At 37.5% G+C, this 24,678-nt stretch overlaps 1 protein-coding gene and 1 pseudogene across 3 annotated transcripts in view; one reads left to right on the plus strand and one right to left on the minus strand.

Moving 5' to 3' along the window:
* Nucleotides 1–1,556: 1,556 nt before the first annotated feature.
* Nucleotides 1,557–2,174, plus strand: LOC138152163 (homeobox protein VENTX-like; annotated as a pseudogene).
* Nucleotides 2,175–17,283: 15,109 nt separating this feature from the next.
* Nucleotides 17,284–24,678, minus strand: part of PAK5 (p21 (RAC1) activated kinase 5) — a 395,791-nt gene continuing 388,396 nt past the window's right edge. For all 3 annotated transcript variants that reach the window (XM_069075401.1, XM_069075402.1, XM_069075403.1), the window contains 2 exons: nucleotides 20,903–21,037; nucleotides 17,284–20,148 (listed from right to left, as the gene is read on the minus strand). In XM_069075401.1, coding sequence (XP_068931502.1) covers nucleotides 19,993–20,148; nucleotides 20,903–21,037 — 291 coding nt within the window. In that variant the 3' untranslated portion in view covers nucleotides 17,284–19,992. The remainder of the gene's footprint in view (nucleotides 20,149–20,902; nucleotides 21,038–24,678) is intronic.

Here is a 24,678-nt window from a genome sequence, read left to right on the forward strand (position 1 = left end):
GAATAGGAAGGCAAAAGGGAATGTGTCAACCTTATTCCCATTGAATTTGGCTTGAGGAGGGAATGAAATACACACTAAATAGGGTATCTCACCCTACAGGAGAGTAGGGGGGAAAAGGGGATGAGAGGGGGGATGATAGAAGGGAGGGCCGGCTGGGGGGAGGGAAGTTGGAAGCACCCACTTTTGAAAAGAAACGGGATCAAAGTAGAGAATAGAACAAGTGGGAGATGGGATAGGAGGGAGGGAAATATCGTCAGTCTTTTACAATATATCTACTATGTTATTGTTTTGCATTAACCACACATGTACATCCTATAATGAACTGCTTATCTTCCCAGTAATGGTGGGTGACAAGGAAGGCAGGGAATGAATCTGGAATTGAAAGTTTTAAAATCAAATATTCAAATATGTATGTGTATATATATATATACATATATATATATATGTGTGTGTGTGTGTGTGTGTGTGTGTGTGTGTGTGTGTGTGTGTATACTATTATCAATACTATTTTACCTGTAATTGGGAAATAAGATATACAGGCACTGGGGCATAGAGATCCACTGGAAAAGTCGAAAATGGTATGGGAGAAAATATGGGAGAGAGCAGATTGGAGGAGGGGATATCCTGTGGAACTGCTATTTTGGGGCGGTGGGTAGGGGAAAAATGGGGAGAAAATTTGTAACTGAAAATCTGGTGGAAATGAATGATGTAAATCAGAAGTTAATAAAGCATTTGAAAAAAAAAAAAGAATGCTTTAAGAGAAAAAGCTATTTTGACCATGATAAATACCCAAATTAATTATAAAAGCCATATGATGAAAGACACTGTTTACATCCATGGAAAGAACTAATAGATACATGGAATAATTTCACATATATATACATATAAATATGTACATATATATGTGTGTCTGTATAGTTATATATATACATATATAATATGTACAAGTATGTGTGTGTGTGTATTTGTGTGTAACTGTAGCCATCTCTAGGACAGTTGGGGAAGAGGGAAGAAAACAAGCAAATTTACATGGTTTATTATATATGCAAAAAGAATAGCAAGTTGTACATAATAGATTTCCAATTTGATGTGCCATCATCTTTTTTTTTTACCTTTTGGAGGGCAATTGGGCTTAAGTAACTTGCCCAAGGTTACATGGCTAGTTTTTTTGTGAGGGTGTTAAGTGGCTGGGGCCGGAACCTGAACTAGGGTCCTCCTGACTCTGGGGCCAGCGCTTTTACTTACTGCGCCACATACCCACCCCCATCATCTTTTTTTATTATAATGTTATTGATATGGCTTTGTATTCCATAAATTTAAAAAAAGCACAATTTAAAAAAATTGGGTCAAAGTGCATTCCATTCGGTGTCCAGCACCCTCCCTATGACAAAGACCCCATCCTCTGTGGAATGACTCTCCCAGAGCATCCAGCAGCTCTCACACTTGGTCAAGGTCACCTTGAGGCTTCCCCCAGTGGTAGAGGCCAAAGCTGAGGCCCCCAGATCCTCCTGGGGTATCTTCTTTTTTCAGGAGCCCAGGAGCTACCCGATACTGCCATGGAAGGGTCTTCCTCAGGCAAGTCCAGGTCACTGGACCATGAGTCTTCCCCCGAGACCAGCAGGGGCAGTTGCAGATTGTCAGAGGGCCCAGGTCTCAAACCCCATGCCCTGGGGAGCCTCCACTTTTGCACTGCTTTCAAGACCAAGTAGATCAGCACTCTGGAGGGCTCCTTCAAACACCACCATCACTTGGGAGCTGCTGAGAGGCACAAACTGGGGGGCAAGATGCAACTGTCTGAACTTCAGGAAAAAAAAAACCTGGTTGCACAATCACCAAATGAAGCTGAAACACCAGCGGTAGGATTTGAGGCCCCTGACCTTCCTCCCGGCTTCCCCCTCCACCTCAACAGCCCCCTGCTTCTGCACTCTGTAACAATGCCACTGCCAGGACTGCTGTACATGTACTCCAGTTCACTGCAGCTCTCAGTCCCCAGCCTCATCCAGGAGCCCTTTGCTGGTGGCCTGGCCCTGCCACCTCTGTCCCCTCCTTTGCCTTTTCCTCCCAGCTTCTGCAGAGTGGCCCCTCCTGCCATCCCATCTGTGCTGGCCTAGCTGTTGAGTGGTTGCCCAGACCAGGCCTCCATCCTGAGGGGCACTCTGCTACTGGAGGTCTAGCACCCTTTGGGGAAGAACTATTTATGGAAATAGTTAAGAATAGTTACGTTTAAAAAATTTTTGCTGGATACTTTGATAGTAGTAGACCCTGAAATTTGAGTGTTTTTGTTTTTGTTTTTGTTTTTTGGTCACCTTTACTCTCACAAATTTTTAATAGGAATTTTTTTTAAGTTCTTAAGCTAGTGTATAGCACTTGGATCCCTTGTTTTGATCTCAATGCTCTGTGTGATTTCATCATATTCTTCAGCAGGCAGTGCACTGAGGATATTTTTACCTCTGTTACCATTTGAAATCCATGCTTAGGTCAGTAATGACTATGAATAAGCATTGGTAAGTTACTCAGGGAAAATGAGAGGAACATTGACTGTGAGGTTTCACTACAGAGGGACAGATATCCATATCACAAAACCACTGATCGAATAAGAGCTATTTGTGGCCCCAATGGAGAAAGTTGTGTTTTCACACCTTCACTGGGATTTCTGTCTGATCTATGCTTTGGCAATCCTTTATACAGGGGAGGTGTCAGGAGCTAAGATGAAAAAGAAGGCCAAAAATTTAAATTCTCCCTGACAGTGAGATCAGTTAGGCTAAGCCCAAGCCCTCATTTAATTAGAAATTGGTTTAGGGGGAAATGGAGAGGGAACTATGAGTCATCATTCATCACCACAAAGAAAAGGTTGTCCACAGGCTTCATTCTATTCTTTAAAGCAGCCTGAGTAAAACCTAAGGACATGAAAAACAAAAATAAGCCCATAGAAACATATTCATTAGACACTGCATATCACTGGACTTGGGCTTTACCTCATCAAAAATCATGTACTTAAGTGAACTACTGACATTAGCACTGGACTTCTCTCTGGGATCCATTTACTTCTGAGTATACTCATATTTTTTTGGGTCAAGTTGTTCATGTTTTTCAAGATTTGCAAAACCCATGTCATGGACCTTTTTAAGGGAATATGAACAGTACTACCAACCAAACAGTTTGTACTCCACAGCACAAACAATGCCAAATCTCCACACTACAGGAAATATTTAGCTTTAAACTGGCATTCATCAGTACCCTACATGGACCTCAGGCAAAGAAGCTGGGGATTGTGTGCATAGTGATAAAAGGACCAAGGGCAAGAGACTTCAATGTAGAAATGTAGTATCATTGGCTGTTGATTGACTTCCTGGATTAGGGAGAGTGAGAATTTGAGGATGCTGCAGAGGTTTCAGACCTGGTTGACTGATGGTAAAATTGGGACTTACAGGTAAGTTTGGAAAGAGAAAGATTAGGGGAAAGAGGAATTCATTTTCTGGACAGGTTGAGCATAAAACACCAATGGCTCACACATTTCAAAATGTCTAATAGACAGTTGGAAATACAGGATGAGAGCTTAGCAGAGAGACAAGAACCAGATATATAGAATGGGAAGTCATTTGCAAAGACACTTAAATTCATGAGAGGAAGTGACATCACCCAGTGAAAGAAGTTTGAGAGAGAAGTAAGCCTTGGACAGTCTTGAAGTACACACCTACAATCATAGGTTAGGATAGGAATGAAGAACCAGCAAAGAAGCTTGAGAGGTCAAAGGAGAGCCAGGAGAAAGCAGAGTCACAAAAATATGGAGGGAGTTAACAGGACACGATGAGAATCAATAGTGCTGCAGAGAGACCAGAAGGATGAAACAGAGAAAAGTACATCAGATATGGCCATTGAGAGATCATCAGAGAACAAATTTATTTGAGTGGTGAGGTAGGAAGCCTGCTTACACAGGACTGAGGAGTAAATGGAAGGAAAGGAAATAGAGACAACTGCAGAGAGCCTTCTACAGAGTTTTGGATATGAAAGGGAAGAGCCATTATCAGAGGACAACATGAGGAGATAGTAGGGTTTGGGTAATGGTTTTTATTGGTTTTCTGTGTGTGTTTGTGTGTGTGTGTGTGTTTTAGGATGGGGGAGACTTGGCCACAATTATGAACATTAGGGAAAGAATCAACAGAAAGGCAGAGACCCATGTTAATTAAAAGGAAAAAGAGAGGGAGCACCATGCTGGGGAAGACAGAATAGGATGGGATCAAATCTACATAAGGGAGAGGATGATGCTATCGAGGAGTTTTAAGTCAAGAAGAGAAGGGCAGAAGAGGGATCTCATAGTGACTGGTCTTCATTTTCTCAGAGAAAGGGAAGGAGTGGGGGGCCTTAGGAAAGAAGCAAAGGTTTGGAGAAGTCTTAATGAGGAGTGGGATAGAGAATCCTTAGGGAGGGAAGGAGGGATTGCTTGGCTGTAAAGAGATGTCAGTTGAGACTATGTCATTTAATTTTGTGGTGGGTTCAGTCACTGCACAACTGACTGCAGCTCCTTTCCCCAGCACATGAAGAAGAAGGTAGAAGCTGAATATTCATTGACAGTAATCCACAGCTGAGGTTTGACAAGGGACAAGCAGGAATGGAGAAAGGAAGAAAAGAGTTGGACAATTCAAAGGGAGAAAGTAAAATAAGAACAAGTATAAAAGCCTAGGAAAGAACTAAGAGGTAAAGGGATTCTAGGTCACAATGTCTTAGGAGGAAGATTAATTCTAGTAGGAGGAGAAAAAAATGATATTAGCTAGTATTCATATAGCACCTGCTATCTACCAGGTACTCTAATGCTAAGTAACAGGCACTAAGTACTCTACAGATGGTACTGCATTTTATATTTACAAGAACCCTGAGGGACAGGTGCTCTTATCATCCTCATTTTAAATAAAAGCAAACTGAGGCAAACACAGGCTAAGTGACTTGGTCAAAGTCACACAACTAGTATCTTAGGCTGCATTTGAACTCAGGTCTTCCTGACTCCAGGCCCAGTAGTCTATCTACTGTGCCACCTAGCTACCTCTAGCCATAGAGATGGAATGATAAGAAGTTATTCAGACAGATCAGAAGTTCTTAAGCTTTTTTTTTTGGGTATCATGAATCCCTTTGGTAATCTAATAAAGACTTTAGATCCCTTCTCAAAATGTCTTTTAACTACATGAAATAAAACACATAGGATTACTAACTACCACGTATACTGAAATATAGTTATCAAATCTCAATTTTAAAAGGCAAGTTTACAGAGTCTAAGTGAAGAGCCCTTGAGCTAGAGCAGCTAGATGGTACTATGGATGAAGTGTTTGGCCTGGAGTCAGGAAGTGTTCAAATGCAACCTCAGATGCTTATTAGCTATGTGACCTTGAGCCAGTCATGTAATCTCTGCCTCAGTTTCCTCAACAATAAAATGAGGATAATGACAGCACCTACCTCAGAGGGTGAGGATCAAGAGCTTAGTACAGGGAGCAGTTTGGAATTGCTGAAAGCACTGGCTAATGTTATAAATGTATTATAGCTGCCCTCTTCTGTCTCCATTTTGGGCCTAGCTCATTATCCATCTATGGGTACCTGTCTGGAACACATGATCTAACAGACTAACTCAATGTACATCACAGTCTGGGTAGTATGCATTTTTCATTTCCTCAAGTTTTCCTGTGTCAATTAATAAAGAGATGTCTTTTGAGAGGTTATGGATCCCATTGAGGAAACCCTGAACCCTGGGAGGTTCAGGGAAATCACTGTAATCTACCCACAGGAACATCTGGAGGACCTCACCATCTATAAGAAGTATCTCTTCCATTCAGACTTGACTTTGCACATTTTCCATGTAGAGGTGAACACTTTGGGTAGGCACATTTCTCTCTATTTATTTCTCATTTGGTATTGATAATAGGAGTCTTATGGAATGAGGTTACCTCTATCATTGCATCTTTAAAGGAATCATCATAATCTTAAATATGCTCAGGAGACATTGAATTAGAGCCTTTAAAGCTCTTTTTCCTTTAATGAATCAAATACTTTCTTGTAACCAACAAACAGACCTAGTCAAAACTTGCATTCTTTGCAAAAGCCTCCTGGTTCCCTTCTCAAATTTCACAGAATCATGAAGTCTTATAAAGCAAGAAAAGCTTTCACATCATCTAGTACAACTCCTGTCTGACCAAGAACTCCTTCTATAGCATCTCTAACAAGTGATCATCTAGACTGCTGGAAGCTCTCAGGTGGGGTCTCCCATTCTTTTGTAGCATTGCTCCTCTAGAGTCAGGCTGATGAAATAAAACCTTCTGCCACATGACAGCCTTGAAGAGCATGAAGACAGCTTCTATGTTTCTACTAAATAATTTATTATTCTGGATAATTTTCATTTTAAGTCACTAAGATGCTTCAGGCAAGTGGACCACCACAAAACTAGTGCCAGAACCTTTGTAATTGACTTCAATGCACATATTCTATTCAAAAAAAGTATTAAAATACTGATTCAGGATTAATAAAGCTGGTGCCAAAGTTCTGTAGTTTACTCGGAAAATTCATGCCTACAGAACACAAATACTTTTTTAAGGGTGGAATTCAGAAGTTACTAACTATCAAAGAAAAAATGAAACATAATACTTTACAGATAGTAGTAATGACTGATAGAGGAGCTATTTCAGGAATAAGCCATCTATATGCTTTCAAGATCATTGATTGACTTAAGCAATTCTAGAGCAACCACTAATTCTACATTAGGAAAAAGAATCAAAATGAGACATTGTGTACAGATACAACAGCTCTAACTAAACTGAAATAAACTCTTGGCTGTGAGGAACACACAAAGGTAAACATACTAACTGTATATTGTAATTTTTTTATTTAACTTTTATTCTGATATTTTTTCTCAAATGGAAAAAATCAAAATCCTCACACCAATCTTCAAAAGAAAACCATGCACAGCAATTAAAAATGTTTACAGTCTTTTGTTTCCTAGTGATGGAATCCTAATAAAGCTGCCCCCATCCCCAATATTCAAACTTCATTATAGGTCTGGCCCTAGTGCACAACAGGCCCACTTCACCTACTTAGCCCCAGCTCCACTGCCCCCCCCCCATCAATGTCCTTACTTCTTTGTATATGCCTCACTACTCACTGGAACAACTGGTGTGTCCCTGAACTCTTAGTTCCCACAGAAACAGCAGGTGTGTCCTTATGATGGGAACCTAGTTACTGCCTCTGCATGGTCAGACCCATTCCCACAGACACAGAAGTGTTACTGTATTCAATCACAATCACATCATCCATCTAGCCCAAGACAGGACCACAATAGCTAGCCAGCTGGAGGGCAGAATGACCAGAATGTTTAACAACCGAACCACATATGGGACCCTGCCTCCGTTACCTAATCCCTTAACAAACTCCTCCTGCCTTTTTAATATTAATGTTCTGTTGTGAATATGTTGTGAATGAAATAGCATCTTTACTATATAAAAATTTATCTTGTTTTCTTTAAAGTTGCTGGTTCCTCTTTGAAATTATTCTGCTTCACGAGAGGCTTCAATCTCAATAAATGCCTATACTTGGATTAGAGGTGGTCTGACTGAATTCTCTGAGAGGGTTCCACCACAACACAATGTGAAATTGCAACAGTTTTTGGGTGGGCAAAGCCTCTACCTCGACAGTTTTTAGTTTAAACAGCAACACTAGGAAGTGAGGAAGGAGAGAGTAAGGAGAGAAGGAATGAAGGAAGGAAGGAAGGAAGGAAGGAAGGAAGGAAGGAAGGAAGAAAGGAAAGAAGGAAGGAAGGAAGGAAGAAAAAGAGGAAGGGAGGAAGGGAGGGAGGGAAGGAAGGAGGGAGGGGATAAGCTAGAAGCATTTCCAACAAGATCAGGGGTGAAACAAGGGTGTCCACTATCATCCCTGTTATTCAATCTGGTACTAGAAATGTTATTAGTAGCAATTAGAGAAGAAAAAGAAATCAAAGGAATGAAATTAGGCAAAGAAGAGACCAAGCTATGACTCTCTGCAGATGATATTATGATATACTTAGACAATCATAGAGAATCAAGTGAAAAACTACTTGACACAAAAAATACATCTGGCAAAGTTGCAGGATATAAAATAAACCCACATAAATCCTCGGCATTCCTATATATTTCCAATGAAATTCAACAGCAAAAGATTGAAAGAGAAATCCCATTTAAAACTGCTGTAGACATTATAAAATATTTATGAATCTACCTGCCAAAACAAACCCAGGACCTATATGACCACAACTACAAAACACTTTTCACACAAATAAAGTCAGATCTAACTAATTGGAAAAATATCAATTACTTGTGGCTGGGTCGAGCTAATATAATAAAAATGACAATTCTACCTAAATTAAGGTATATATTTAGTGCCATACCAATTAATTTACCAAAAACTACTTTATAGAGCTAGAAAAAATAGTAACAAAATTCATTTGGAAGAAGAAACGGTCCAGAATATCAAGGGAATTAATGAAAAGAAATACTAGGGAAGGCAGACTAGCTATACCAGATTTCAATCTGTATTATAAAGCACCAGTCATCAAAATTACTCGGTACTGGCTGAAGAATAGAGGAGTGGATCAATGGAATAGATTAGGCACATGTGATTCACAAGTCAACAACTATAGTAATCTATTGTTTGATAAACCCCAAGACCCCAGTTTTTGGGATAAGAACTCACTATTTGACAAAAACTGCTGGGAAAACTGGGATATAGCATGGCAGAAACTGGGCATAGACCATTATCTAACACCATATACCAAAATCAAGTCTAAATGGGTGCATGATCCAGGTATAAAGATTTTACTGTAAGCAGTCTTGGAAAACAAGGAATAGTTTACCTGTCAGATTTGTGGAGAGGGAAAGACTTTATGACTAAAAAAGAATTAGAGAACATTATAAAACGTAAAATGGATAATTTTGACTAAATGAAATTGAAAAGCTTCTGTACAAACAAAGCCAATGTAACCAAGATTAAGAGGGAGATGGGAAATTGGGAAAGAATTTGTACAACTTATGTCTCTGACAAAGGACTCATTTCTAAAATATACAGAGAATTGAGTCAAATCTATAAGAATACAAGTCATTCCCCAATTGATAAATGGTTAAAGGATATGAACAGGCAGTTTTCAGAGAAAGAAATTAAAGCTATCTATAAGCACATGAAGAAATGCTCTAAATCACTATTGATTAGAGAAATGCAAATCAAAACAACTCTGAGGTACCACATCTCACCAATCAGATTGGGTAAGATGAAAAAACAGGAAAATGATAAATGCTCGAGAGGATGTGGGAAAATTGGAACACTAATGCATTGCTGGTTGTGAAATGATCCAACTTTTCTGGAGAGCAATCTGGAATTATGCCCAAAGGGCTATAAACTATTTCATACCCTTTGACCCAGTAATACCACTCCTAGGGTTATATCCCGAAGAAATCATAGAAGTGGGAGATAGACCCATATGTACAAAAATATTTATAGCAGCTCTTTTTGTGGTAGCAAAGAATTGGAAATTAAGGGAGTGTCCATCAATTGGGGAATGGCTGAACAAGTTGTGGTATATGCATGTTATGGAATACTATTGTGCTGTAAGAAACAAGGAGCAGATGGACTTCATATTTACCTGGAGAGACTTATACAAACTGATGCTGAGTGAGAAGAGTAGAACCAGGAGAAATTTGTACACAATTATAGATACAACGTTTGTGTGATGACCATCTTTGATAGACTGGACTCTTCTCAGCAATGCAGTGATATAAGTCAATCCCAAAAGACTCATAATGGAGGGAAATGTCTACATCCAGAGAAAGAACTAGAAAGAACTGAGTTTATATCCAGATGGAAGAAAGCTACCAGATCTTTTTCCTTTTCTTGTTTGGTTTTATGTCCTCTTCACCATTTTTCATTCCATCTGATACAATCTGTCTTTATAACCTGACTAATGTCTAATGTGCAAGTATTTACAGATCCTATACTTGACTGTATGACCATGGGTGGGGAGGGCAACAAAATGTGAAACTCAAGGAATTGTGGAATTGAATCTTGTAAACTAAAAGTAAACAAATTAATAAAAATTATCTAAAGACAAAAAGAAACGTGGGAACCCCTCAAGATATTTGTCTGCCTTGATCGTTGTTGCCATCTCTGGCTGAAAAGAGGAAAACCCCTTAGAATTTAGTGAATAGCTCTGTGCATTCCAGACTTAGGTGAACTGGTTTTTGTTTTTTTGTTTTGTTTTTTCTGTGAGAGGTGACACTCAAGAGTTCAGTCACGAAAACCGAACTTTCTAGCTTTGCCTACCTCAACCTTAGGGTCTTGACTTTTACTAAAAAAACACAATGTTTCTTCAGTTATATCTGCATGTTATATGATGACCAGAAAAGAAGCAGTTTCCTCCATAAGGAGACCAGAAAATTCTAGAAGTAGAATAGCTTTTAACATCATGAAGGACATCAAGTCCAGAATTGTGAGCTGACCTTGGCACATAGTTTTACTCATGTGCTGAAGAGGAGAGAATCCCTTTGTGTTTCTTTAATTATCTGTTCAATGTTCTCCCAGATTCTTTTATCTTTTGGTAGGAGAGGGTAGCTCAGGTTTATGGATGGGCTATTTTATGATTATTCTTCATTTTGCTTTCTCATTTAGTAAATCTTTCTAGTAAATATTTTTTTAGTAAAAAAAAAATTAATGGTTAATGATGTCATCTTAGCTGACTTGAATGGGAAGCACGGTGCTGGGGACTCAGGAGACACAGTTGTGAATAGAAGATGTGCAGCTTCCCCATCCAAGGCTACCACTTAGGACTTTGAGAGTGAGTTTTAGTAATTTAATATATCCCTCTGGGGAAACTCATCGTAGATGCAGCTTGGGGTAAGTGAGGCAGCCACTGGTAGAAGAATTAAGGTTGAATATCATGAATGTATTGTTAAGAGGTAGTGTTGTATATCACTTTTAAGTTTTGCAAAACAGTTTACATGTATTCTCTCATTTGGTTCTTGCAAGAACTCTTTCAAATAGGTATTATTGTCAACATTTTATGCCTGGGAAATCTGAGACTGAGATAAGTGACTTGCCAAGGGTCACATACTTAAGTGTCTGAGGTATGATGTGACCTCAGGTCTTCATTACTCCAAATCCATCACTCTATCAGCTGTGCTACATAGGTGCCCATACCCTTAAGCAAAGAGGATGAAGGTTTTGCTAAAGAAGTCAAGTGTTTTAAGTCAAGAAATGCCTATGCTTCAAGGAAGGATGAAGGGTGAAAGGCAGAGGATAGCATTTGGGATTAAAGGAAGACTCCATAGTCAACACTTCCAAGTTCTTGAAAAGTTCCAGAATTATTTCAGGTATCAGATGCTGGTGAATCTGGCCACCATTCATTCAAAACACCTTCCATATAATATCATAGGATTCATAGATATTTATAGCTTACATTTTGACTTCTGGAAACAAAGTTTCAAAATTTTGTATTCATATTCAGTTTATTAATGAATGTCATAAAGTGTAATCTTCCTCCCCCAATATGGTTTGATTTTCATGACTTGTATGTGTTTATCAATAATACATGAAAAACTGGATTTTTTTTACTGATCAATGGAATTTCAACTATGCTTTTGTATAATGACAATTATTTGTATTAATCATGCCATTTTATCATGTCAGTGTTTCACATAAAATACTTTTCTTTTTTTTTGTTTGATTCTTTTAATTTTTAAGAAATATATGTAGTATTTTTCCCCCAAATTACATGTCAAGAGAATTTTTAGCATTCATTTTTACAAGATTTTGAGTAACAGATTTTTCTCCCTGCCTCTCTAACCCTTCTTCTTAAAAATGGTGGGCAATTTGACATAGATTATGCAATATGTTGTTACGTAAAACATATTTCCGTATTTGTCAAAATTGTGAAGAAGAAATCGGTGAAAAGGGAAAACAAAATTTAATCACAAGATATGGTGTCAGTGTGGTTCACTCAGTTCCCACAATTAGTCACTTGTCCTGATCACCTCAATTCCCTCACTAATGAGATGTGAAGCAACAGTTTAAAAACCCAGATGACTTGGGTAGCTACTAACTGGGTGAATTAGGGAATAACTATATTTGTTTCTTTTGGGGATTTTTCTCTCTCTCCCTCTGTGTGTGTGTGTGTGTGTGTGTGTGTGTGTGTGTGCAAGAAGTTATCCCTTCTACCCTGTGACTTACCCCGTCACTGTTTCAATATATTGTGGGTTGGCATAAGAAACTAAAGGGGCATTTTGGGGAAGCTGCAGATTACATGTGAAGGCTACTAGATGGTACAGAAAAAGTTTAGAAGCTCAGAAATGCATAAAACACATGTATAGTAAGCATAATATCAACATATTTTATCTTCTATATCAGTCATTCAGACTTCTCTGGTACAAAGGGAGGGCCAAAAAATTTTATACAGATTTTCCAGATCACTGGGCTCTGCGTGCTTAGCTCTTGCATTGTGAAGGGGATGACTGTATGTGCATGTATATACCGTGTTTCCCTGATAATAAGACCTATCCTGAAAATAAGCCCTCCCTCTGGTGTTTTTCTGTCCAAAAAAATAATAAGACAGTGTCTTATTATCGGGGAAACACGGTATGTCTATCTATCTACATACATACATATTTGTTGTTCAGTCATTTTTCAATTGTGCCTGACTTTTCTTGAACTCATTTGAGGACTTTTTGGAAAAGATACTGGAGTGGTTTGCCACTTCCTTCTTTGCTTCATTTTTTAGATGAAGAAACTGAGACAAACAGCATTGAGTGGCTTGCCCAGGGTCACACAGTAAGGGTCTGAGGCCAGATCTGAACTCAGGAAAATGAGTCTTATGGATAGATCCAGTACTCTATTCACTGTATTACATAGCTGCTCTCTCTCTCTCTCTCTCTGGATATATGTATATGTATATCTATACATAAAAACATATATGTATATTTAATACACACACACACACATATATATGCATATAATTTCACAAAATTTTTTTCAACATAATTTTTATATGTCTGAACAAAAAAAAGAAGGATAAATACATTGCCACAGTGGGAAGAAACATAAAAACCACCTTTGCATTTGCAACTCAATACTCATGGCAAGATGTTCAGGCTGAGCGAGCAATAGGAACTTTCTCTAGGTGCATGAAAGTCCATCAGTGTCCTTCTTTGCACGTTAAAATAAAAAAAATACTATTTGTATTTCCCCTGTTTTAATACTATTTAAATATACTGTAATCTACTTACAACCATCATTGTGTTTGTGTTTTATTAGCATTCCTTACATTTGTGCTACTATGCCTAGTCTTTGGAAGAGATATGGCATATGGCAAACTCCAGCTAAAAGCATAATGTTTATTTCTAGATAAAGTATCCACTATCATTTCTTTTTTCCTTTTTCTCCTGAGTAACTGGAATGAATAAGATGAACAACCTCCAACAAACTTTGAAGGTCCATTTTACTTCTTTTTTCAAGCCTAGAGAAAACCTTAAGCAACTCAGCTTCCTTTGGCCTCTTTAGCAATCCAGATGTCAAACCTCCTCAATTGTCATCGTTGTCACCCTATTCATTTCCTAGGCCAATTATTCTATTAGGCTAGTCCATGGTAGAATGGGCACATATTCAGAATGAGTGAATTATGAGACTTTTTTGTAATTAATTATGTGTGCATGTTATTTTTCAAAGAGTTAACAGGCACCAGAATTGATATAATGCCTAACATTTATATAGTACTTTAACATTTACAAAATATTTTGCATACATTATTTTATTTGAGCCTGATAACACCCTGAGGTAGGCAGTGCAAGTATTAGTCTCTCCTCTATGGATGAAAAATCGGAGGCTGTGGGAAGTGTGACTTCTATACATTCAACAAGCATTTATTAAGTGCCTTATGTGACAATTACTCTTAGGCATTGATGATACAAATAGGAAAATCTGCCCGCATGGAACTTAAGCTGTACTTGCCCATGGTTACAGAGTTTTACTAAGTGGAAGGAGAAGAATCTGAACTTGTGGTCCTCTTCCAAGTCCAGGAATCTATCACCAGAACATGCTGCCTCTCCTCTCTTATAACTCTGCTTCTTGATGTAAAGACATATAACCAGCAGGAGAACACCAGCCATTTCTGCATTTTTTTTCCTGGCACTTTTGTTGGTGTTCCTTTGTTTCAGTTGTGTCTGACTCGTCATGACCCCACTTGGGATTTTCTGGGCAGAGATCCTGGAATGCTTTGCCATTTTCTTCTTCAGCTCATTTTACAGATGAGGAAACTGAGGTAAACAGGGTTAAGTGACTGGCTCAGGGTCACACAGCTAGCAAATGTCTGAGGCCAGATTTGAATTCAGGAAGATGAATCTTCCTGAATCCAGGCCTGGCATTGTCTCTACTGTCACACTAAAGCTTGCATTCTCTTTCAGATTGCCGTACTTTCATGAAATGGTTAGAAAGATGACTGCTTTATCCTGCCAGTAGAGAGGAGAGAAAAATAATTGTTCAATAATAGAAGGAACAGTCAGTCCTATAGCGAAGTAAGACAGTTCACGTACTCTAATTTGAAACAAAATGCTTATGCATTGGAATTCATTTCAGGTCCCACTTAATGCTGATAGAATATTAGGTGAATTTATTCTGTCACATGATTAATTGAATTCATTTTGTAGAGTTGGGAGAGATGTAGTTTTTAGATAACATTGCCTTATCTGATTTTTGCAAGTCAGAGCAGAACACTTTATCTGTAAAAGGGAGAATATTTTCATCAGATTACCATACCTATCAGTCTTCTGGAGGAGATGATTTTGGAAATTCTGCCTCTTGTGCTTATTATCCCAGATTTTTGTTCAGTCTGCTAAATGAAGGCAGCCCTATGTTACGCATAGTTAAGGAAACATACCTGCTCTAAAGTTGAAAGATGTCTCTATTGGGTTGGGCCCATCCTGGAGTTCAACACCTGTGTTTGCAGGAGGTGAATAAATAGCATGAGAAAACACATGTGTCAAAATATTTTCATCTTTATAAGAATTCAAGAAGACTGGATCAACCCAAGGTTTTAGAAGAAATGATTCTTTGTCCAGTTCTAAAAAACAACAGTGTTGATATTTTCTGTGGCTTATGTTAAAATAAAAAGAGGCAGGGAAATAAAACATGAATGGTAATGCAGACTGAATGAGCCTTTTTCCCAGATCATTTTCTTCCCTTTCTTTTTCTGGGGACATAACCTTGCCAAGTTGGAGCCACTGTCAGATCGATTGATATGGATGGTGAAGTTGGAAAAAAAACAGCAAGTGGTTAGACTGCAGGCAAAGTTATAGGATTACTAAACAATAGGGAGTAAAATGTTGAGTGGGAAAGTCATGGAGGCAAAACAAGCCAAAACATTCTTAGAGATATTCTGGCTAGACTTAGGCCAAAGCTTTACACAGAGACACATATTAATTGAATGATGTTGATGCCAAACCCTTGTTATATCAGCCTATGTTTGAATGACTCAGTATCTTGACATCATTCCATTCAAAAGGAAAATGGGTGAACTTGCTTCCAGTGGAAACTGGGGAGTCATGCCTGCATTATATTGGGCTAGATTTTCTTATAAGCCTAATCAATCAGCTTTTTTGTATTGGAAATCCTGATATAGTCTAAAAACAGGAGATGGAACAATGAGAATATTTATCTCAAGAGAACTAGAACACCTAATCCACATTTCATGGAGCCTGGACTCCCAATACTTTCTGGTATTTCTGAGAATTCAGCTTAAATGTCACTGCAATTAAGTGAACTTATTAGTAAATGAATCACTATTCTAGGGCCTTTGACTCATTTGAGTATTAATAATATGGAATCAAATCTTATCATTTTTGACACCTACTGAATGAACAATACTGAGCTAAGTGCTATCCCAGTTTTGAAGACATATTTGGAATCCTCAAAATATTTTCTTCTTTTTCACACACAATTATCAGGATGTGTCTACAGGGCACATTCAAATAAGCACATTGTATCACACTTTTTTTTTGTGTAGGAAACATTCTAGTAACCTCTGCAGGACTTGAATAAATCAGTTAGATGAGGTTGAACTAACAGTGTCTCTGAACTCATTTAGTTGGAACATTTGCTAGAGTTAATTTGGGAGTCCATTTCATCAGAGAAAGGTTCCTGGGTATTTTCGCCATAGCTTAGTGGAAAGAAAATTTCAGTAAAAGGAAAAAAAGTACTAGTTCTCACTTTCTAGTTCTGTGACTTTGTGTGTGACTTCCTTGAAATTAAATTTTCTTGGCTGTCAAAGGAAGATGATACCATAAGAATATCGATAATAGCGGACATGTGTATCTATATAAATCACTGAAGCTTGCACATTATCTTCTGTATCTTATTTGGTTGTTTACAAAAAATCCTTGAGGTAGGTAATAATAATAATAATAACAGCATTAATAATAATGATAATACAAGCTACTATTTATATCTATGGATTAAGGTTTGCACAGTATTTTCCGTATATTATCAGATTTGGTCTTCATAACAAATATGTCCTTGAGAGTAGGGACAGTTTGTTGTCTCTCTTTGCATCTTCAATGCTTGGCATAGTGCCTGGCACACAGTAGACACTTAATACATGTTTATAGACTAAATGAGGTAGAGGCTATTATTATTCCCATTTTATGTATTAGGAAACTAAGGCAGGGAGGGCTAAAGTATTTGTCCAGTGTTGCGCAGCTAACACAATACGAGATTGGATTGGAATTTAGGTTTTCCTGGCTCTAAGTCCAGGGTTCTCACCATTACACCAAGCTGTTTCTCATTATGGTCATATTTATGCCCATATTTCAGGACACTGAAGGTCAGAAAGATTAGGATTTGCCTGTGGTCATGGAGTTAGTAAATATAAAAGTTGGATTTCCATCCTAGGTCTCGTCTATAAGTTTGGAATTCTTTTGGCTTCATCATAATGCATGCTTTACCTCTCAGAAGGGAAGGGGATGTGGTGATGCCTAGACCTCAAATTTTAAGATCTAAATCTTAGGATGTGGTCACAATTACACACAGTGTTTACTCCATAAACCTTAAATATGGAAAAGCATAATAGTATGTTACTCAGGATATAACTTCAGATAATGTTTTTGTAACTCTTTCAAGTGAAGTATCTATGTGTGTGTTTATATAAATACACCCTTACAGGTAAAAGGGGTTGCTACCTCTGTCTTTGAAGCAGTCTTTACAAAGTATTTGTGTTTTGGTCATTTTGCAGAATAATAAATCATTTTGTCTTTGGATCATAGGATCACAGATTTTGAGGTAGAAGGGATTGTATAGACCATTTAGTCCAGCTCTCTTTTTTATACAGATGAGGAAACTGAAGCCTAAGAAAGGTTAATTTACTTATCCATGGTCACACAGTGAGTAAATATTACAGGCAACATTCAAACCCATAACTTCTTAAATCTCATCATATATTTGATCACAACACCAACCAAGCCATAGTTTCTAGCTAGGCTTACCTTTTATAATTAATTAGGTTTATAGAATTCTTTTCACAAGAGAAATATGACAGATGTAGATATATGGTAGCTCAAACCAGTTAATTTACTTTTCTAGGATGATTTTTCTACTGTATTCCTTTGAGGAAATTCTCCTTACTTGTGAGTCAACAGTAGTTTGAGTAAGATAGAAATTGTCTGAATCCCTGTTTTAAATTAAAATATATCACATATTCCTTTTTCTAGCTGACATGGTATCTGGTAATCACAAGTGGTAACACATATTATTTCATTAGTTACCCATTAATATTCACTTTCCTTCTACAAGATCATTAAGGGACATTTCCTCCCTGTCCAAGGAATCCTCTAATTTAGTAAATTAGTGCAGTCTCCAAAATTATAATGGGGAAAATGCAAACATTTATTTTTATTTGTAAATGCAGTTTTCTGCCAGAAGTTGGTGCTCACAAAACCTCTTAAGCTACAATAACTTTCAGTAAACTCAATGAATACTTTAAAAAAATATCTAGTGATAAGAAAAGTACAGAAAAATTTTTATTACACTGTTGAAAATGTTTTGAATCCAAAATTTACTATCTTATGCAAAGGTTATTAGCAGTTATTCTGGTTATTAAAAAGATTTTTTAAACATCTCTATATTCCTGGTTTTAAGACAATTTTTTTACTTGAAACTCTAGCCTGTAGTGTTCTAGTGATTATGCTTTTGGATTTTAAAATCTCACATATTTATCCCATAAATATGTGTACATTTGCATAAACACATGTTTTTTGCAGATTTTTATGAAATGAAATTTAATCCTATTTACCACAGAAAATCTCCATCTGCTTGCAAAAAACAAACAAACAAACAAACCAATGTAGCCCAGGGAAATCCAAACAGCAGCAGGTAATCTTATACTTAATTCTTTTTTCTTTAAATATAACAAAAAATTAGAAACCTATCAATTACAAAAACTCCTTAATGATACCTAGAGCAAACAGAAGTAGTTTTTTCTTTCCAAATCTAAATTCCTATTTGTAACAGAACTTGAAGTAATTAAGAAAGCTTCTGGTTCATCTGTCCAGTAAGGAATGGCTTCTTTCTGGTTTATAATTAAGAGGAACTAATAATGATGTTGTAGCACTTCCAAAGTTTTAAAAGCATAACTACATAGGCCTACAGTTAACATGCAAAGTATCCAACAGGCAACACAAAATTTATTGTAGTAGTCATTCAATTATCAACATTCAAGAAGGTCTAGACAGCAGCACAACTCTTCTATGTCAGAAACACATTAATAACATGAAAACAGGAAAAGTCAGAATATAACTAGGAAAATACCCCTTGTGGTAAACTGACTGTTAGTGTCAATTCAGACTTCCATCATGTGAAGAACCAATTCAGACTTCCATCTGTGTAAACAATAGAGATTAATACTGTGGTACAAGGTCAACACATACTGAACTGAGGGATCTGCCTTAATGCTAGTAGACACTGATCAATCCTTAGATCTCTTCTGTAACAAATCAAAGTTTAGTATGAAAACAAAGGTTTTGAAATGAGACAAAAATAGAATTATTGAGCTCCTAATTTAAATATTTCTCTTTTTTTCTTTTAGGAACTGAAATAATTTCATTAGCTTATATGTAGTGTTCAATTTTTATAAATGAGTCTGATTTTCCCTAGTGCAGAAACCTCTCCTAAATAGTTAAGTGGTCACTTGGGAAAGCCATACTCAGTTTTTTAGAATACTAGAGGACCGCTTAGTAAATTCCTGCTTCAGTGCACTAAAGGTTCACTCCCTATATCCTAGAAGAATGAACACAATGTCTTCAAATGCAGGACTGGCTCCCAAGTAGTAGCTTTCATTGGGACAATAGGTCTCAATTTTTTTTTTCCAGTGGGAAAACATAAAATGTGTGCTATTATCTCCACCCCCACCCACCTTTCTCTACCACATACAATACTCATTAAATTAAGAAGGATATTCTACTAAAGTTGAAGATGATAGTTCTTCTGGGATTCTAAAGAACTCTATTTTCTGAGAGGGATAAAAAATGTAGGAAAGACTTTGTTCAAACTCCTGCTACATTACACATATTACTTTAACTAATACAATGGCTACTTGACATCAAAGTACTATAAATTATCAAAAGTATAATACAGAAAATTACAAATTCATTGCAAAATACATTACACTGCTACAATTCAGAAAAAAGTGCTTTTTATCTTTTGCCAGAAAAGTATTGTTCCAAAATAGAAATGGAGGGTAGTATCCTCTTGGAGCAAACTCCTGTGGCTTATCCTACATGTGCTATGCGTTATTATCTTTTCAAAAAATGCCTCTATGGAGTCTTTCAGGTTTGCTGGCTGAAGGGCTCAAAAAACAATGGAAATAACAGGTTGTTTGTACTTCCCTGCGGTTTTCATGCTCTCTGCCAAATCACTTGTGAGAAATCCTTCTTCAGACCTCTAACCATGGGGCCCTGCTATCTAGCGGTGCCTATATTGTCTCATGAGTGGCACAATGCAAGCAGGGGGGCCTGCCAGTTTCAAGAATGGATGTCCGATGAGTTCTTGGGCTGTTGCTCTCTGGGACGGTTCCCTCACCAGCATCAGGTCTAGGAACCCCCGAAGCACTGAGGAAACCTATAATATCACACAGACATAATGAACAAGATAATGTAAATCATCATCCCAACAAAAACTGACTTTGAAAAAGTCCTTTTTGGATAAAAACAGAAAAAATAACACCAAACCCACTGCCTATATGATCTAATGTGATTTAGATAACTACCTTGTGAGGTAGGTAATCAAATTATTATTATCTCCATTTTACAAATAAAGAAACTTAGAATGAGAGGGGGTAAATCAACAGACCAAATCCACATCGTTAGTAATTTCCAGAGCCAGGATTCTAACCTAGGATTTTCTTCTATCTCTAAGATTGGTATTTCTTTCCCTTATACTTATATGGTTTTCCATAGATACTTATGAGAGTTCTATAAATTAGTTCATCACTTATCTTAAATAGTTAATTCTAAGAAATAACTCTAATGGGAACATGGAAGTTAAAGGGACATTGCTTTCTATTATTAGGAATAATTTATCCTGGTGCCATCAATTTAGGGGGAAAAAGGATATGTGATAATAATAACACACACACTCACACACACACAAAGGAATTGAAAAGAGTATTTATACTTCAGGTAGAGGTTGGACTACAAAATCTCTAAGGCCCCTCCTGAGATTCTAGGATTCTCTAGTAATCAATAAATTAATTACAAGTTGAAATAAATAGAGTAGTTGATAACTGCTTGCAGCAATATCCCTGGTCTCAGAATGCTAAGATGGCATATTAATTATCAATTTTTGAACTTTAATAAATCATACAAATCCTCACCTTGTGTATGTCCTTCACTCTAGGAGGTAAGTTATCACGGATCCTACGCATTGCCTGGAGTGGAGGTTCATTGAAGTAAGGAGGTTCTCCATCTATCATTTCTATGACCATAATTCCAAGTGACCAGATATCCACCTATTTTATAAAGTTCATAGATTAATATTGAAGGGGAAATGGCCATTATGAAGTACATATTTTGCCTAAGGAAATCAAGTAATTCACAAATGATACATAAATGATTTTACTCAATAATAACTTATAAGGGAGATTTTTTCACTTAAGTTATAAATTTATCAAAAAAATCTAATTTCTGATTGAGGGTTCTGGTTGGCATGTAAGGAAGCAGAGCTTATCAATAATATTCTACAAAAACAATGTATATACCATTATTTCAAAGTTTGATGCTTTCATTAGAACCTTTTTTGCCCCCCTATAGCTGCCTGATAGGTCCACACAGTAAGTCTTCAAAAAATAAAGAGTCTGTGAAAATAACATGCTTACAACTCTCTACTTAAGAAAAACTGTATTTAAAATACTTTATGTAAATATGAAACAATAGGATATTGATACTTCCATTACTTTTAGTAGAGTGAAAACAAATTTAAAATAGTCACATTCTAAAGAATACACTTCTGACACATAATCATTTGCTTTAGACATCCGGTTTAGATAGAAAATGGTCAAAAGCTATGAAAAGATACTTTTCAAAAGAGGACATACAAAATTCTGAATTATTCCTTGGGAAATCTTAGTTTTACTATCAAAGATATACACATTAAAAATAACTTTGAGGTACCACCTCATAATTACCAACTTAGCAAAAATAATTAAGAGCATCAAAACTCAATGCTGACAGAGTTATAGAGTACTAGGTTGTAATGGTAAGGGAATTTGAAGATCTTTCCTGTCCCTTAATGGGCCTCACTTGGAGCCCAACAAGAGGAGCTTGCTTAAGGGAGGCTTGTTTTTCAGTAAGGCACACATTTTTTTACTTTGTAATCAGGCAGTGGGTCATGAAGTTTGTGATTTCTGACCCTGAAGAAGGGTGTGTACACATACACACACACATATACACACAACCCTTCCCATACCCTCAAGTGAGGTTTTGCTTTGGGGCTCACTTATGGGAAGAGTTGTGTGATTTGACTAAATGAGACTCTGGAAAACCCAGATGTTGGTCCTTCTCTCTCTGATAACTATGTATTATGTAATTATCATACAGCTAGAAGTCCTGTCCATTGGTTTGTTGAATTGTGTTATTTGTTATTTTCTGTGTCTGTATTTTTTGTCTGCTTGTAATTTCTGTTTGTATTTCCTGAAGTTCAGGGTGCTGACTTTTCCCCCTGAACTAAGTGAATTATATACACACACACACACAAACACACACACACACACACGTGTGTGTGTGTGTGTGTGTGTGTGTGTGTATGTTTGATTAAAGTAAGATTGTTAACCCCTTTTTGAGTTAGTTTCCTTTAGAAAAGCAAAACAAAGGGGGTGTCTAGGTGGCACAATGAATAGAGTATTGGTCCTGGAGTCAGGAGAAACTGAGTTCAAATCCAGCCTCAGACACTTTACACTTACTAGCTGTATGACCTTGGACAAGTCACTTAACCCCAATTGCCCTGTCCTCCCCCCTCCAAAAAAAAAAAGGAAAAGAAAAGAAAATCAAAGGACCTGTGCTAGCAGCCATCATGGTTATGCTACAGTGCTTGCTGTTATATAGGTACACTCAATCATTATGGATGGAATTACAAAGTTGTGGAATCATTTTGGAGAGCAATATAACAGTACACATTGACCATTAAAAAGGCAATCAGACTCCTTGAACTAATAATTGCATTATTAGGAATAGAACTTGAAAATATCATCAAAAAACAAAATTAAAACAAGCTACCTGTTGGATGATTTTCACATCAGCAATATGTTTAATTACCAATACTGAGAAACAATGTAAATGCTGAGCAACAGGGGACATTGCAGTTAATTACTGTAATAGGAGAGGCAACATGGCATATTGAAACTTCCATCAGGGTAAGGAAGTCCTGGGATCAAGTCCCATCTCAGAAATATGCTAGCTATGTGCCTCTGGGAAATTCCCTCAATGTCTCAATGCCCCCAAGGAATTGTTCAAAAGTACACAGCATATTTGAGTCTATATTGCTAAAGAGGGTTTCTTCATTGGAAGCCTATACAAATCAAACTAAAGGAAAAGACAGTTGTCTTATTGCCCTTGCCGAGTTATGAAGAAAATTTACTTAGTTGTATTGTTTCAAAATAAGTTTTCAATACAAATTGTTAATAATAAATAGAAAGCTAAAAAAAACCCCAACATAGAAGTTCAACTGTTGAGGCAAAACTTTGCCTTGTAGGAACCTTTGAGTTCTATATTGTCTTTTCTTTTGCCAGAATTTATTTATTTATTTTTAGTTTTCAACATTCATTTCCACAAGATTTTGAGTTCCAAATTTTATCTCCACCTCTTCCTTATCCCACACCCTAAGATGACATGTATACTGATTACCCTTTACCCCAGTTTGCCTTCCCTTCTTCTCCCCCCAATCCCTTCCCCTTTTATCCCCTTCCCCCTTACTTTCCTGTAGGGCAAGAAAGATTGTTATACCCCATTGCCTGTATATCTTATTTCCCAGTTGCATGTAAAAACAATTTTTAACATTTGTTTTTAAAACTTTGAATTCCAGATTCTCTCCTTTTCTTCCCTCCTCACCCACCACCATTGAGAAGACAAACAATTCAATATAAGTTATTCATGTGTAGTTATGCAAAACATTTCCATGTTAATCATATTGTGAAAGACTAATTATATTTAGGGGGAAGAGCCAAGATGGCAGAATGAAAGCAAGGACTCACCTGAGCTTGGTTATAAATTCCTTTGGTTATGTCTAAAAGGTTAATAAGAACAAATTTTAGAGTGGCAGAATCCATCAGGAGGCAGAGTGTGGAAGATTTCCAGCCCAGGACAACATGGAACATCCAGTGGTAGGATTTGTTAAACCAGGCAGGGAGAATGCAGAGTGCAGTGTGTGGGCTGCACCAGCACAGACCCAACCACAGCAGAGCTGGAGCAAAACTGGGTGAACTGATTTACCCTCCTCAGTGGTGATTTCTAAACCTCTCACTGCAGGACAGGGGTTTGGTGGAGCTGGGTAAGAGACAAGTATAGGGCCTACAGGAGCAGCAGCAACGACTCCTGGGGCTATCAGCCCACAGTTTAGATGTTTAAAAGTCATGTACCTGAATTTCCAGGAGCCAAGATGGCTGAATGAACCAAAGGTGCTTTCATTCTCCCTCCTGCTGACCTTGAAAAACCAAGAATATTGCCCCAAGGTAAAATCTGGAAAGAGTGGAATCAGTGGGAAATTTGGGAGATCTACAGGAAGGGTGTGGCAATGGCTGTGCTGTAGCTAGATGGGAGGCTTCCCAGTGGGAGATCCTGAACCCAAGGGGCGTGGAGCCAGCAAGCACCAAAACCAGAACCCCAGGTATGCCTTTATACAGTCAGGGGAATCAGTAGACACCAGATTGGCTAGTCACCACTGGCTGAGCCCACCTGAGTTCTAGACCAGGGGTGGGGAGGTGGAGACCAAAAGCAGCCAGACTACCCCTCCCCACATACCTCTTGCTGTGAGCTTTATTGTAATCCCAGGGAAACACAGAAAGTCCTGGCCGAGGTCTCAGTCTCGGCAGTTACCAGCCAGCTCCAGCTCAGCACCATTTCAGCTGCAGAATTATAAAGTCTCTAACTGACAGAACCA

The sequence above is a fragment of the Petaurus breviceps genome, unplaced genomic scaffold (genome assembly GCF_028583685.1).
Source record: "Petaurus breviceps papuanus isolate PSGF00001 unplaced genomic scaffold, PetGlider_PUasm1.0 90919, whole genome shotgun sequence".
Classification (NCBI taxonomy): Eukaryota; Metazoa; Chordata; class Mammalia; order Diprotodontia; family Petauridae; genus Petaurus; species Petaurus breviceps.